Here is a 17934-nt window from a genome sequence, read left to right on the forward strand (position 1 = left end):
ATCTTGCTTAATTTCATTGCTCTTTTTTGAGTAAAGTGGAGGAAAAGACAGTGGACTTGTCTACCCTCAAGCTTTGCATGCAATGTTGCTTATCCTACTCAGCTTCCTTGAGCTTTCATCTTTCTCGAGCATATCTATTGCCAGTGTCTTGGACAGCGAGACGATTCAAAGTGATGGATCTCATTGGCAAGTTTCAGGCTCTGGCCTAAATCATCTCTGCATGTATCGTTTCCCTATATGTAAACGGTCATTTCCCAGTGATAACAGGAAACTTTGCTGGCATCTACTTGCAGTGCACTCTTTATCTGACAGTCAGGATTATACGATTTTCTACAGTCAAAATGGCTGCCAGCGGATTTACCATAATCTGAATTCCTCCTCGAGGCATCTTTCAAGAGAGCATTTATGCGCATTTTTGCGCAAGCAGTTTGTCTAACCAGAAATCAGACTATACAACCATCATCATTGCTGAAAAAGATGTGACACCAGACACTGCAATATCAAAATGATATGATTTTCTCACATGGTGTACAGACAGACATACAGAACATAGGCTACGTTCACACTGCAAGTCTTAATGCCTGATTCTGATTTTTTGCTCAGATCCGATTTTTTGTTTGGCTGTTCACATGACCTTTTAAAATGTGGCCTATATCAGATTCCAGTGTGAACTGTTTGCGGTTTTGAAATTACCCGTATGCGCAAAAGAACACTAACAATGACATCAGACGCAGCACGCTGTTGCACTAAAGTTAGGGAGGTTATGGACGAAGTAAGCATTTTTTAATTATTAGTTTGTGTAATGGCAGCCATAACATTAATGCGCAGGTGCTGAGGAGGAGAAGACTGAAAAGAAAGAGAGACAAATTTGGTTATGGTTATGGTTATGGCTGCAAATTCACTAAAGAGGTCTGTGTGACCGGACGGCCAATTTGCACGTCAGGACCGCTACCGGCCTCCACCACTCTGGCTTTGCCCTTGCACACGCTCCACCCCACCGGCGGTGCGGCAACTTGGGCCGGTGGTGCGCCCAACCCCGAGGGACCGGGATCCCACCTCAGCCGGCGCACGCCGGATTTCACTTTCATTGCACCACGGGGCGACCCCGACTTGCGAGCACGTTAAACTCCTTGGTCCGTGTTTACAGGCGGGTCGGGGGTGAGTTGCCGACATCACCTTCTTACGTGAGCCGATCCCCGCCCTGGCGATGCGACGTGTGGTTGGGGAGAGGACAGTCCGCCCCGGTTAACAGCCGCACTGGAAGCAGGGGGCCCTGCCCCTCCCCGCGGGGAGAGAGGGCGCAGCGAGTTTTTTTTTGGTAAAAGTCACATTAAATCCGCCTTGGCTGTTCACACTGCGGTCGCATTGAAAAAAATCAGATCTGGGTCGGATTCAGGACCACATATGGAAGTGGCCTGAATCTGATCTGAAAAAATCTGATCTGGGCTAGATTTGAGTGTTCACACTACTTCTGAATTCGGATTTGGGCCACTTTGGCCTGCAGTCTGAACGTAGCCTTAGATAGTTGTTTTAATAACAACAAAAACTGTTGAACCAACCTTAGGAGAAATCGCTCATCTCCTTCTGCCGGTAGCTTTTGTACAGGTTGTGTGAACTTTTTTGATGATCACTTCTATGCTTATGCTGTTGATAGACAGAGTTGATGAATTTAAACTCTGATTTTAGACCAATTGACTTTTATACATAGGGGAAATCAGATCTATATAAACTCAAGATATATACTTCTGTTAGTCCAGATGTTTTGTGTTTACAGTAATGAATTCTAAATGAAATGTTGAATTAATGTCAAGATACAGTGCTCAAATTAATTATGGTGGCATATTTATTCATTTTATCAAACGCTTTGTGTAGAATAGCATCCTTGCTTTGGGTGGAGTGACATTTCTGATTCTTTTTTGTTGTACATTTGTTGCCCCGTAAACACATAACTATTAGTATTTACACATTATTACACATCTATGTGTTAATCTAGCTTAAACAAAAAATTTGTGAAAATGAACATAACAAGTGTCGTCCCAAATTCAATTAATTGAGGGTTGTGTTAATTTTAACACATACTTGTTAAGAGTGTACATCTACGGAAAGAGAGAAAAGTGTGGATAGTATGAGGACAAAAAATGACTCCCTGAGAAATGTGTTTGATATAGTCCATCATGTGCAAGTTGAAAAATTTGAACGAAGTTGTAGTTTAATTTCATTCCATCCAAAAACAATGCAAATCTAAGGATACAATTGTTAGTGTTTAAGAGATTGATTTAAGCTAATCTTTACAATGTTTATGCAAATTCTTGTCAGGAGGAAAAAGATATTATACAGTATTATACACATGCAGAGGTCTAAAAAAAAAAGCCCCAGCATTTTAAGCCTTCATAAAATAACATCTAGAACACTACTGATAAACACAATGTAATTAGAACCAGGCCGATACAGTGGCATATAGCCAATATGAAATAATAATACTTGGTATGGCTGATAATAGATTATCACAGATATATAATTTTTTTTTAATTCTCAAATATCAATATTGGAACTGCCCTAAAAAAGAAACTCAAGTGTCAGCCAGGCTCTAAATCAAACTGGCTCTAATGAGCAAGCTTGACTTGATTAGCTTATACCATGCATTCACATTTTAGTATAAGGCAACTAGATGAGTGACAAAACCAATCATAGGCAACATTAGGAGGAGTCCTAAGTCTATCAATAAGGGTTTTAAATTACACACCTGTGTTATATATATATATATAGAGAGAGTATAATAATTTTTCTATGATTTTCTTGTTTTATTTTTATTTTTTATGAATGTACATATTTTAGTTTGCTCAATGAAATAGTATTTTTATCATCTTGTTATAATTGAATTGTATTATCCTTGATGCTTTGGATATATTGTTTTCCTGAAATTCGAGAGAGAGACAGAGGTAGAGAGAGAGAGAGAGAGAGAGAGAGAGAGAGAGAAGCAGAGTTTTCCCAGGGCTCATCATCTCCTGATTATCAATGTCTCCTTGAGGTTAGCGAGCATACACACCTCTGTCGTTCAATCAAATCTGATTACCTGATTAGCATACTACTTGCATAATGTCGCCACAATTTATCACCCATTGAGTGAGTTCATCGTAGCTCCCCAGGAAACGTTGGTCCTTCGTTCCACACACTCATGCACACATTGCATACATACAGAAGATACACACACTGTGCCAATGATCAAACTATAAACTTGTGGATTTTTCACACATAGTGATGTGTGATAAACATTTACACAAGATTTTGAAGCAGACAGAAAGTGAAGAAAAACAGAATTTAAAATTGGACTAAAACTACTATTTCATATCATCATAAGGCATCAACAGAGCCAAAAAGCATCCAGACACTATAGTAGTGATTAGTATTATTGTTCGAAAACCTGTTTGAGTGTTGAACGTCTTTCTGCCCTCCCTGGCAGTGAGAGTAATTACACAAATTTCAGTTGTAAAAATAATTTCAAACCTATTTATCCTATTTACTTAGAACATTGTGTTATTTATTTAAAACAGGGGTGGCCAACCAGTTCAGCATAAAGAGCCACAAAAAAAACACGCACCATAGCAAAAAGCCACACAACACATGCACGTCCATATTACAACAGTGACTTCCAGATCTAATGAAAGTCATAATACATAGCAGTTTTCAAAGTTTTTTTTTTCTTACTTAGATTGACTCAGTGGGAAACCTGACAGTCTTTGTTATCCACAATCCTTCTTATGTCTGGTTGTACTCGGTTGTGGCCACTCTTTCACTCATTTGTCACTAGAGGGGCTTTCAAACAATCAGCAGTAAAAGGGTTAATGAGGAAGGTGATCTGTGGCCGCTTTTTTTCCTCAGGTTGCATAATCTGTCCATAAAAAAAACTCTGCTGCATTATTTATTATTTTAAAATAATTGGCAAATGCATCATTCAAATGTTTTTTTTTTTTAAACTTATCTGAAATGTTTCAAAAAGTAAAAAAAAAATCTATCTATAACACAGACCCCAGCCACACAGTAAGAGCCTCAAAGGAGAAGGCAAAGAGCCGCATGTGGCTCAAGAGCCACACGTTCGCCACCCCTGATTTAGAACATTTAAAAATTATTATATATTATAAAATATTATATTATGATTATTCATTTCTACACTGCACTATATCTTTTATTCTTGTATTTGTATCTTATTCTATTATTTTCTCTTTTTGAACTGCTCTTTAATGTAAAGCGTTTTGAATTGCATTGTTGCTAAAATGTGCTATTGAAAAAAACTGCCTTGCCCTACAACCTCAGCCTGTCAGTCAGTCAATAGGGCATAGTGAACACTATGGTTCCTGACTGTCATAAAGGAAGTCTCATGTTAACCCATACGCTGTCTGCGTGGAGTTTTGAAAAGTCTAACCACACCTGCAACCGCTTTACAGGCATTGCCATGACTCACTGACTACGTTTACAAGCAGCCAATAACCCGTTCAAAACCGGAATATTAGCAATAACCCGGTCGCGCACAGCCATGTAAACACCGGCAAAAACACGAATATGCTCATATTCCTGTTTTTAAAAACCTGAAAATGATCCCTGGGTTACCGCTTTTCTAACCCGAAATTTTGGTCATGTAAACGCGTATCGGCATATCCCCATCAAAAGGAACATTGATTTGTGTTCTGCGCATGTTCTATTCGCAAGAAATCTTGGTCTTTTGAGTAGGGGAACTTCTTGTATGCGCAAGAAAACCTGCGCGCAGTATACCGGAAGTAAACAAGAAGTACAGGTAAACATGGCGAGACGCAGCACAGCACCACACTTTTGGAGCGAGGAGGAAACCAATTTCTTTATTAGTGTGGTGAAAACCATGAATATAATGTCTTTTGTTATATAGTGAGATTTATAAGAAGGTGACCGAAAAGTTATTGCGTCTTAAGGTTGTCCGTACGTCCAGACGTTAACCGTGCGTCGCCGCTTACATCGGGATATTGCCAATTGATTACAAATTCCATGTATACAGGAGTAACTCTCTCTGCTCACGCATGTAAATGGGTTATTCCGAATGTTTCAGAAACCCGAATAGTGACCTTAACCCAACCATAACCCGAAAATTGACAGCTTGTTAACGTAGTCACTGTGACTTTAACAAACTGCTGAGTCGACATAGTGGAAGAGACGCAAGGAGAGGAGTCTTATTTTTTGTATTTAACGCACAAGGAGCCAGTTGAGGTGGTTCGGGCATCTGGTAAGGATGCCCCCTGGGCGCCTCCCTAGGGAGGTGTTCCAGGCACGTCCAGCTGGGAGGAGGCCTCGGGGAAGACCCAGGACTAGGTGGAGGGATTATATCTCCAACCTGGCCTGGGAACGCCAGGATCCCCAGTCGGAGCTGGTTAATGTTGCTCGGGAAAGGGAAGTTTGGGGTCCCCTGCTGGAGCTGCTCCCCCCGCGACCCGACACCGGATAATAGGACGAAGATGGATGGATGGAGATGGATGGTATTTAACGCACATGCACGCACTAAATAAAGTATGTAGCCTTTAACCTGTTCAAATCCACCTCTTTTTGCTTGATTTTCATCTATTTCCCTTTCCCAAAGGGAAAAGCTTATAACGAAAGAAAAGAAAGGCCAGAATGCATGTGTAAGGCTTCATTTGAAACCTAACTTCTTCTAATTTCTAAAAATGTGCTTGATTAGCATGTGATTAAAACACAACATACACTACAGCAGTTCAAACATGGTTCAAAATAGTTATTTTGGTCCCGTCTAAAAAAAGTAATTTTTGAAAAAAAATAACTAAAACATACTTTGTGCCACACTATGCAGACCACAACACATACCTTCTACACCTTGTAAACAAGACCTCTATAAAGTTTCAGAACTCTAGTCCTAACCTAATGGGAGCTAGGGAGTTTTCAGTATTTGGTATTAAAGGTGTCACTGGTGTGCCAAAACCTCTCCAAAACCAAATTTTACTAAATGCTTTTACTCACTTCTATGCTATTAGAAAAAACATACTAAAGACTTAAAATTACTTACAAAATATTTTTACATTCATTTAAACACTGTTGAACATATTGTTTCTTGTAAATCACTTGTATGTGTTCTGGGAGGCGAGACTTAGGTCTGTTGCGCATTCATTTGGATTGGCTCCCATTGGATGTTCCTATCATGCTATATACCGTTGGAAAGGGAATGTGATTGGCTACAACTGCCATGATTGACATGTTGATAGCCAATGACAGCTTTTTCTAAGATGGCTGCTCAGAGAGATGACGCAGCATATTGATGCTCCACAGTGAGAGCACTTGCTGGACGTCGGGGGCTGTCCCGGGGGGAAAACTAAACAGAAAAAGGTGGGGATAGTTTAATTGGGTGTATCGCAATACTATGCTGTATTGATTTTTTTCCCCCACCCCTATTTCTTACCATTTCAGGTGGTATTGTTTTCACCTCGCGAGTCTGTCTGTCTATGCTGTCACAACCACTGTCACTGCTGTTGCTAGCTAGATAGCTAATGAATCGATAGCTCTTTACCGCTAACAGCTGCAGATCGGCTTTGATATAAAAATACAAGGACATTCATTTTGTTGGCATATATTGTTATATAGGTGCACAATATGACTGGGGATGTGATCTAAAAGGTTTAAAGAGCCTTTTTTTTATCTGTCCTTTAAATTAGCTAAGACAAAGGAAAAGGAGGGAAGACGAGAGGTAGACAGGGAAGGACATGGGGAATACTTAATAGTGTGGTTTGTCAGTGCTGTGCTCTCTCTGTTTTGTCTGGGTCTGTTGTTTTTGTTGCCACTGCTGTTTGTTGGCATATGATCTCTGCCAGCACAGGCAGCGGCACAGTATGGGACAGCATGAACAGCTCGGGCGAGAGCAGCTCGCCAAGAGTGGCTTTGATACTCTATACTTAGTACAGTGAAACACATATGTTCACTACAACATTGATTCATTCAGCACCTAAAAACATGCATTATATCCAACCATAAAGGATACATACTGTAAGTATATTAAAGTCAACCACTGTAAACTTTGCACACTCATGCGTCAGCAGCGTCCACACACAAGATAGTTAGTGGGGGCAGAAAGTATAAAGCTTCAATGACATTGGACCAGTTTCCAGACTGGGGACCTGTTTATGTGACCAGATGGGACTGCAGAGACTGGATGTCAAATGTTACAGTACACACTGTGCGGAATAGACTTGATTGTAAAGTCTGGGAGGTCAGGAGTGGTATGGTCCATCATTTTAGAGACTCTGGGCCAGATGTACTAACGCTTTTGCGCCCACTTCAGGCGTATTTGTTTCGCAACGTGCACGTAAAAGCATGGCGAGGTATGTACAAACAGGCCGCACTGAGGTAAAAGCGCAGACTGCCTGTCGCGGAAACTGAAAATGGCAAATTGCGCTTTTTTCGTGTCATGCATATGCATTCACGGGTGGGTCAAGGGGAAAGTGGGAGTTTCCCATAAAGTGATGGGAGGGGAAGCGTAAAGTGCGCCTAATTATGTATTCCCCGGTATGTACAAAAACCGCCCGTGAAAGCGTGGCTCTATTTTGCGGTGAAAATTCTCTGCCTCTTAAAATCAGGGCATAGCAGGGGTGTAGTAGGGCTACAGGTTGGGCGGACGCACATGTGGTTCCATGCATAGCTTATTGGAGAGGGTCCACGACGGTTGTTGGTATTTGTATTCCTTCAAAAGATTGCGGATTTCCTCCTTTAACACTCTGTGCTTTAACTGTTCTCATCTTACATTATGAACCCGCCAGACGTCTTGGGTGGTCTAGGACAGCTCTGCTTTCTGTCCCCAGAATCAGAGCTAAACATTGAGAAGCAGTTTTCAGTTTTTTTACACTGCACTGTAACTTTTATTTTTGTATTTCATACCTGTCTTATTAGAAATTAGGGGGGTTATATGTTGTTTAATGAATGTTTTTAATTGTTTTAACTGCTCTTTAATGTTTTATGTAAAGCACTTTGAATTGGCTTGTTGCTGAAATGTGCTACCAGCTTGAGGAGCATACAGTTCATATGCCACTAACTGGACCTGAGTGTGAAACAACTGGAGCATGTGCAGTAGACGCTCTTGCTATGTGTACAGTCTGCACAGTCACTCTTTTGGGCTGCACATGGACATGGGTGGATGGCGACATGGCGTTTGGACATTCAATTCAAGTCAATTTTATTTATAGTATCAAATCATAACAAGAGTTATCTCAAGACACTTTACAGATGGAGTAGGTCTAGACCACACTCTATAATTTACAAAGACCCAACAATTCCCCCAAGAGCAAGCATTTAGTGGCGAGGAAAAAAGTAGAGTCTAACAAAAAGAAAAAAAGAAGATTATAAAATGAGAAGAGAAGCATGCTGTTTCAGCCCATGACAGAAGAATATGACTTCTCAATGGCAGAGACACAGTTTACTAATATCACCATCTCTCTCTATCTGCCTGCCTGCCTCCAGTGAGCCTCCATGCAAATAGAGCCAGATAGGAGCCTCTTGTCTGCCTAACAGGATGCGACAGGGAGCCTGATGCCTAATAATGTCTACCATCGCGCTCAGGGATTAGACACAGCAACAAGGGAGAGAGACAGGTGGTAAAGGGAGAGGAATCTCCAGGAGCTTACACAAGCTTTGTTCTGTAAATGGGGCAGGCTATTACAGGTTTACACAGCAGGCTTCTTCTCAAGGCAAACACCCAAAGACAGATTTCTGTATTGGAGCTGCTACTCTGCACTCAAACCTACCAGGACCTTTCAATTTCACACTTTTTAATGCTAATTTAATTTGTGTTCATCACCACAGTACGGCACCGCTGTTTAAAATGAGTGTACACTTTAAAGGGGCCATAGTCGAAATAGTGAAAAAACAGCAGGCAAGGATTGCCTCCATGCAGCTCTCACAGACCACTCTCCAATATGTGAAATACCTACGATTTTCCACGGCCAGACCAGTACGTGTGGCCAGACCGGCTACCAAAACAAAGAACAGAGAAACTCAGATTACAACATACACAGATGGAGTGTGACTTAATTCTCTGCTCAGGATGCCATTACTCCCCCATATCTGTAGATAAAAAATATTTCTTTGCTGCTAAATTAATGTTCTGAATGTCGAGTACAGCACCTTTAACTCCCCAACCCCCTCAATAAAGGCAGTAAAGTAAATAATATACTGGTTGGTCATTTAATTCATAACGATTCATCCTATTTTATAAACTGACCACATGTCAAATCTAGATATGCAAATTGACTTGTAATTATAGTCAAAAATGTAGTGTAGTAAAACAAAAAAAAATATTTGCCTGTGAAGTCACACCTGTAGCTCCAGAAGAAAGCACAAAATTCTACTTTCAATTCCTTTTCAGGTTCACACGCGTAAACATGAAATCACTCCCATCAGCCAGTAGAAATAATGAATTCTAAATGCTGTCATTTGAACTCGTCTTATGTTTACTGAGGAAGAGGGTGGAGAGGCTGGTTTTTGTGAACACTGAACCAGAGTGACTGTTGTTCATAAATCTATCTCATGCTGTCTCTGCATACACTGCATGGTATTCTAACAAATTACAAAGCACACACAGCAAAAAAACACAAAGTGACACGCTTTTTTTTCTTCTCCTTCAATTAAGGTTGTCTTAATTACTCGCTTAATCCGAGCTCCCTCTGTGAGAAACCATTTCAGAGGAGACACTGAACACAGACAAGTCAACACATTAAAGCATCAATCACATTACACTACACTGCTCTCAAACACTCACAGAGCAAGCGGCGCTTTTCATAGAGGCGGAAAAGTAAAGATTTCGAAAAAGCTGTACCTTTGCTTTTAGCTAGAAGAGCAGGAGGCGAAGAGAGAAGAGAGGATCCACAGCCGAGAGAGCCCAGACAGGGAAGGAAAAGAAGAGGAGATGTAAGCTCAAATTCTAGCAGACACCCAACCTATCAATGTATGTATGAATACATGTCATGGGAATAAATCAATGTACAATAGCAATTGTAATGTGACTGTACAACACACAAACACATGCAACGGCATCAGGCATACAGGTTTTCTGAATGTCACAACCATTCTGCCACACAAAGGTAGAGCGCACTAACTACACAAATGGTGGAGTGGCTTGGTGAACTGTATAACACATATGTAGTTTGTAATACCTTCTTTTAGGATTATACGATAATATTACAAAAAATATCTGCATAGTCCATAATACCTTAAAGAAAAACAGTTACTGCATTTAAATAATCATACAAGAGGCCAATGTAAGAAGAAAGACTTTCCAGCTTTCTTTTCTTTTCAAAGTAGTTTATAAAACATAAACTTCATATTGAATACTTATTTTTTATAAAAAAAAATAAATGGATCTGTTTGTCTAAAATTTGTTACTCTTTATATTGAGATTTAGAACACTTTTAAATGTATGTATATATAAATATATTTTAGATTTAAAGGTACTTTATGCTGTGTACACGCAATGTCACTATAACAGGAAGAACAGGAAAACTGTTTTTCCAATTTAGGAGCATTCAGTATTCCACAACGGTTGTCATTATATGCTAATCACCTACATTAAAGGTCCCATATCATGGTAATTTTCAGGTTCATACATGTATTTTGGGTTTCTACTAGAACACACTTACATGCTTTTACTGTAAAAAAAACAAAAAACATTTTTTCTTCTGAATATACCTGTATTCACCCTCTGTCTGAAACGCTCCGTTTTAGCGCCTGTCTCTTTAAGCCCCCCCCTTAGAAAAAGCCCAGTCTGCTCTGATTGGTCAGTGTTTCCGGGTCTTTCGCAGCTGCGCTCTCGGAGTCTCATGACAGCCAGGAAATGACTGTAACGGCTCTGTAGTGGCACTTTCTACCTATATATAGTGTAGTTGTAACATGACAACTGTACAGAAGTCCTAACGGTTCGTTTTAAAGGCACTGTTTGGGCTGTGTTCATTTCTCTTTGGATTGAGTGTTTTGATACTTTAACAGTATTTATATAGAACCTCAACATCTTACTTTTCACAATAGGGGACCTTTAACTCCTTTGCTGTGTCACATATTTGTAGTGGTTCATTATCAAGTGAAACCAGATATAAACAATGTATATGTGACGCAATGTGTGGTTACATTATGTGGTTTAATTATGTATATTTTGAATTGTTGGCATATGTATATTGCTTTATAAGGGCCACATTTCTTTCATTTGGTGTAAATTCATTTTGTAAGCTGTATTCCAAATTTCCACCACAAGGGTGCCTCGCCTCCCAGTGAGACGGCATACTGTGGCTGTAACTCGAAGGAAACAATACCTGTGGCCGGTCTCATCATTTGCGTGTTCTTTTCAGGTTAGGCACTAGCAAAAACACACAAATGTGGTCAAAGTAATGTCAGTACAATGTATGAATGCTTTTCGTGTTTTATACTGGATGTAGATTGTAGTTAGTGTCAAGACATTGTTTTTGTTAATAAAGTTTTACATCTCAGTGACCAATCAGAGAGCGAGCTGCAAGGCAGCCACTCCTCAAAGAACAGGAAGAGTTCAGACAGCAGACGTTATGTTTGCAGTGAGACAATAAAGAAAGCCAAGTTAAGAGCAAATAAACTGTATTCACCAGCAGTATTATTTGACATGGTGTCATAAGTTTTCTGAGAAAGAACCAACGTGATGGCAAAGTTTAAACCACCGGAGAACTTCAACTTTGGAAAGCCGGGTGAAAGGCCTGCGTAGACAAAGTTAAGCTACGAAGATGGTAATGTTCAACTTAGCACACTCATTTATGATATGGGCAATGAGGCCGAAAATATATTCAAAACATTCATCTTTACGGAGGAGGAAGATGGGAACCATTATGAAACGGTGCCCGCGAAGTTTGACGAATACTTCGTACCGAAGAGAAACACAATACACGAGAGGGCGAGCTTCCACCAAAGACAACAGAAGCCAGGCGAAATGGTGGAGATGTTCATACGGGCTCTGAAAGGAATTGAGTGAAAACTGTGACTTTGGTGAAAAGAAAAACAAACACATTAGAATTAGACTGGTTGTGGGAATCTGTGACAAAGAACTGTCCAGACATATGCTATTAATGTTTGACCTCACTCTAGAAAAAGCAGTGATAATGGTGAGGCAAGCGTAAGAAGTAGCACAACAGATAACCCAACAAGAGCAGCAAGCACAGCTCACCCTGCAAGAAGTGAAACACAGGCACCCGACAAAGACAGGATGGAGAAAACCCAGACAAGGGGAGCGATGGACAGCACTACTCAGGGGATTTCAAGTACCGTTGATGCGGGAAAGAAAACCACAAAATCCCAACCAAATGCCCAGCATTAGAGTCGGAATGCAGAAGATGTGGGAAAAGAGGCCATTGGGAGAGAAATTGTTTTTCTAAGTTAGTGAGGGAAGTCACTCAGAACAAGGAAGAAAAGGAAAGCTTCCACCTAGGGGCAGTAAGTAAAACAAAGCAAAGTAGTATTGAACAGTGGACTGAACAGATTCATATAGGACCCACTCCTGTCAGATTTAGAATTGATACAGGAGCAAATGTCACTGTAATGAACATGAAAACATTTACAGCTCTTAAGCCTGAAAGAAAGCTGGAGGCGCCTGATGGACCATTAGACAGCCCGGGCGGGACACTTGTTATAATGGGCCAGTTCACTGCTAGTGCACTGCATAAAAACAAGAAATACATCTTCAACATATACGTAGCAAGAGGGCCTACAGTTAGCAACCTGCTAGACAGGGAGACAGTGGTAGAGATGGGGATGGTGGTCAAAACCGACCCGGTGAAGATCCACCTAAGAGAGTTGGTTACAGCGACAGCGAATGGAGGAACAGGGCATGATCGTAAAAGTGACCCAACCAACAGACTGGTGCGCATCAATGGTGCATGTTATGAAACCTACAGGTGCCATCAGAATCTGCGTGGCTCTACAAAAACTGAATGAGAACATAAAAAGAGAGAGATACCAACTGCCCACAACAGATGAGACACTAGCCAAGCTAGCTGGATCTACGGTCTTCACGTCACTTGACGCTGCATCAAGTTTTTGGCAGATACAGCTGCATGAAGAGAGCAGCACCCTCACCACCTTCATAACACCTTTCGGCAGGTACTGCTTCAAGCGGCTGCCCTTCAACATCGCGTCAGAAATATTCCAACGCAAGATGAACGAAGTGCTGGAGGGTGTAGCAATGTACATGGATGATGTGATTGTTCATGGAGCAACAACAAGAGCAGCAAGCACATGCAAGAAATGGCATCACATGACAGACACCTACAGAACACACTGGAGAGAATGGAGAAAGCAGGCCTTAAACTCAACAAGGAAAAGAGTGTATACAGACAACCAGAGCTGCAATTTCTGGGCCACATAGTGGACGCCAATGGGGTAAGAGCCAACCCAAAGTGAGTGCCATTACTGAGCTACAAGAACCCACTAATTTATATGAGCAAATACATACCAGATATGGCAACGACAGTGGGCCCCCTGTATGAGCTTCTGAAAGAAAGGACCGCCTGGACCTGGGAACAGCCTCAGCAGTGAGCGTTTCAGCAGCTGAAAGAAGCCCTCATCACCTCACCCGTCCTGGCTCACTATGACCCACAAAGACAGGCGGCTGTTTCAGCAGATGCGAGCAGTTTTGGGCTAGGATGCGTTCTGCTGCAACTGGATGATGAAAGCTGGAAGCCAGTTGCCTACTGCTCAAGAAGATTGTCAGACGCAGAAACCAGGTATGCGCAAATTGAAAAGGAATGTTTAGCAGGAGTATGGGCCTGGGAAAGGTTTGAGAAATACCTGGTAGGCATGGAGAAATTCAGACTGATCACAGATCATAAGCCACTGGTACCACTGATAAATGGTAAAGATTTAGATGCAGTACTAGAGAGGTGTCAAAGACTCTTGATGCGGCTCATGCGATTTAACGCAAAAGCTGAATATGCACTGGGAAAGACGCTGGTCATCGCAGACGCCCTGACGCAGCCCGATCAAGAAAAGAGACAACACAACAGAAGCAATCATCGCTTGCCATGTGAATGCAGTGGCTCACAGCTGGCCTATTTCACAACACAAGCTGGACATGATCAGGACAGCCACACAAGAAGATGAGCTGCTCCAAAAAGTTCAGAAGCTGATCAGAGATGGATGGTCCAAGCATGTGAGTAGCATCACAGACAGTGTTAAAGACTATTACACAATGAAAGACTCTTTGTCAGTGTGTGAAGGTCTCATGACAATAGGTTTTTGCATCGTAATTCCACAATCCATGAGACAAGAAAATATTAGACCGCATACATGAGGGACAAAAGGCAGAGAACATGCACAGGAAACAGTGTGGACAACACTGTCCTTTTGAAACTAAATCTGCTTTCTGATCTTAAAACGCTATGGTTAGGGTTTGGCTAGCTTTTGGGAAAGATCATGGTTTTGGTTCAAATAAATACTTCGTTAGGAGGAGGAGTTTGGAGACCTTTGTTGTCATGGGTACAATGGGTAGGCCAGGGGTGTCAAACTCATTTTAGTTCATGGGCCACATACTCCTAATTTGATCTGCCACTCCAGAAAGATCAGAAACTGTTTCTTGTCAGCCGGATGTTGGCAAACGCAAGTTGCTACTGCTACGACAGCGTTCTAAGGCCATTGTAGGAAAAAAATTATGTTATGGACCCAGGAGAGAAATATTCTGAGAAAAAAATTTTTATTTCCAAGAATAAAGTCGTAAATTTACGGGAAAAAGAACTCAGATATTTTAGATTAAAGTGGTAAATTTGGAATTGGAATTAATTACTTCTCTGCAATGTTCACACTTTGCAAAGTCATCCAGTGGGCCTGATTGGACCCTTTGGCAGGGCCATATGTTTGACACCCGTGGAGTAGGCAATTTGAGGGGCGATGCCATGGCACATATTTTCTACTTTGCACTGTGAACATTTGCACATTCCATCCTCTATTTAAACACTGTACATCTTTTTTAATATATTCTTTTATAAATGTCTATTTCATTTATGATCTTTATGAAGCTTCTCCTGCTTTATTGTTATGCATCAAAATACCAAGGCAAATTCCTTATATGTAAAAACCTACTTGGCTATAAACCGGATTCTGGTGTTTTTGATGGATTTTAGAAGATTGTTGTGTGTTTTTTGTGTATTAAGTACAATATTGCTGTCTGAACTGTAGTGGAGTAGAAGTATAAAGTAGCATAAAATACAAATACTGAATTAGTACAACCTCAAAAAGTTTACTTAAGTGCAGTACCTTGTTCTTTCTTCTATTCACCATGCTAAATCATGTTAAATTCCACTTGAGTCTGAAGCTAAGATGGTAAGTGCTGCTACTCTGCTAAGCAACGCTGGGTTCACACTGGACACGGAAGTGCTGCGAATGGCCACGAAGCACTTTTCCGCTGCCTTTTAGCGCCCATGGTAACCAACAGGAGGTGCTGCAGCTCACGATCTGCAGTAAAAAATAGTTTAGCAGTTTGGCCTATTTTTCTGCATGCCGCTTGCAAATCTGGCAGGAAAACACACTGTTAATCTATTATGAACAATATAAAGACACATTATGTATGATATAAAAGATCTGATTCTGATAAATAATAAAATATGCATCCAAAGCTGGCCAAGCCTTTGGATTTTTTGAGTTTCAATTCCCAGATTTTAACCCCTCACTTGATGACATTTCAGAAACTACCCATCCGTAAAGCTGTATTAAAATTTAGTCCAGTACCACTGCTGTTTGTGATTGTGTGTTTTAAATGATGTACTTACTCCACATTTGTCACTGAAAGAGCTGAGCAGACATTCACAGACAGAGATTAGCTACATGTGATTGGAGATGAGCAGAAGCTTGTTGACCGATGCGGAGAAAAGCCGGGCTACTGTTCGCCGAGAATTGACGGGTGGTGCTTTGTAGTGCTGCAGCCTCCAGTGTGAATCTGGCGTAAGGCTAGGCTAGTTACCTTTAACAATAATGTAAGCAGATGCTACTATACTTATTCTCCATCAGAACTGCACTTAGTTACTACTCGGTCAAACACTGAGTAAATATAGCTTTAGCAGACAATTTCTATCCATTTTGTCCAACAGAGTGAGTCAGATAGTAGCCTCTACACTGTTTTGACCGAATATGTAGTTAGTGCGTTTTGGCTTTGTAGGGCAGTACAGCACAATTATAAAATGACACTGTATATCACAATGTATATAGAATCATGCACTTTCACATTTATTCCATACCAACGCCAAAACATGCAGCTCCACACTACAATCGCAAAACAAACAAAGACATGACAGCGAAAAGGGAAGGAGAGTCATACCTTGTTCTGCCATCATATGTGCAAGGCCTTGAGAAGATAAAAGAGAGATAAAAGAGAGGGAAGGAAAGAATGACAGAACTCTTCAGAAAAAGTGCACACTTAGTTTCAATACTTTTTGGTATTGTGATGATACATGTTTATACCCAGGAGGGAAAGCATGACATCAGAACACACCAACATCTCACACAAAGCTTCCTGTGGCTTTCTTGAAAAGAAATACCAGCAAGTTAGAAGAAGTGAGAGCCTGGAGGAAACATTTCACCTCATCTTGAATTCAATAACAGAGCTCACAGTCACTGACCTGATGTATGGACCTAAACCTGCAATAACAGATTTTTCTGCAACAATAAGCTGTGAACACATTGACATACAGCCTTTTAAGTTGATGTGGTGAACCTGTTAGCAAACAGCCGCTTATTTACACATCCAGCAGTGACGGAGCAACATTATAATTTATGCCGAGTCGTGGTTCTGTCCACCTGCTACATGTTAGTCCGATATTTACTCTCTTTTAGCTCCGTTTTTGGTCTCTACCAAACTCCTATTCTAAATAATTTTAAATATATTATCATATACAAACATACTGCCGCTCTGTTGCACCCTCATCTTCCGCAATGGTTTAATGGCTGGAGAATTAGTGCTTACAACTGTTTATCTCAATTAAACCAATCTTTAATCCAATTTTTAAAACAGTACATGGAAATGTGGATTACTTCACATTTTCCAACCCAACCCAGCATGCACAAATTCGAATGGGCTTGACACACAGTAGGTGATTTCCAATAAAACCGGTGTGAACGGGTGAATTCTGTTCATTTGAAATATGTCAAATTGCATCAAGACAATGACAAATCATTTCTAGTATAATCTAATCTGTTGCATTAAATAACTCACTTGAACAGTCACTCACCAGGTGCCTTTCCAGGCAACCACTGTTGCCTGGAAAGTCTGGAAAGAAACTGTGAGATAAGAACATTTGTTGGATCAAAGTAACCTATTACCATGAACAAGAAGCTGTCTTCACTTTTGTGTCAAAGTTCTGTTATGGTAATATTACAGTATTACAGTTGTGAGCAGAGACTAAAGCTACAGTTTTCTGAAAGATAAAGTAAATTAGCTGAAGGAAATCCATCTAGGAACTTCCAATCCCAAAGGAATAAGTTACAGAGTACATAAATAGTATAGTATTTTGTAATTAAAGGGCAAATGAATCTAAGCACAGTTTTTTTTATATCTCCAGCCTGTTTCTTGTTGCATCTTCTATTATGTACTTTTTTGCACACTACTTCATTGTAGTTTCTTTTTGGCTGCTTTGTGTGGTCATAGCCGATACTATGTTTGTGTTGACCTGGCCTGTCTGGAAATCTGCAGCTACGCAAATAATAACTGTTTTTCATATATTTACATGTATTCATTGAAACTCACCTGGCATATTGTTGTTGACCTCTGGAATACAAGGAGACAGAGAAAACAAACAAACCAGCATTAGAAACACTCATTACTTGCATGTTGACTGTCATGCAAAATATTCATAGTCCATACAGAGGGCTGGCAGTGGGCACAGCCATGTGTATGTCAGTTACAATGCAGAAGGTTTTAGGAAC

The 17934-nt window shown here is 40.6% G+C and overlaps 1 protein-coding gene across 1 annotated transcript in view; it reads right to left on the minus strand.

Annotated features, from left to right (window-relative positions):
- Positions 1-17934, minus strand: part of nrxn3a (neurexin 3a) — a 232902-nt gene that overhangs the window by 176236 nt on the left and 38732 nt on the right. The window contains exons 3-5 of the mRNA XM_028565234.1: positions 17756-17776; positions 16331-16357; positions 9833-9844 (exon numbers count right to left, since the gene is read on the minus strand). Coding sequence (XP_028421035.1) covers positions 9833-9844; positions 16331-16357; positions 17756-17776 — 60 coding nt within the window. The remainder of the gene's footprint in view (positions 1-9832; positions 9845-16330; positions 16358-17755; positions 17777-17934) is intronic.

The sequence above is a fragment of the Perca flavescens genome, chromosome 20, assembly GCF_004354835.1.
Source record: "Perca flavescens isolate YP-PL-M2 chromosome 20, PFLA_1.0, whole genome shotgun sequence".
Lineage (NCBI taxonomy): Eukaryota > Metazoa > Chordata > Actinopteri > Perciformes > Percidae > Perca > Perca flavescens.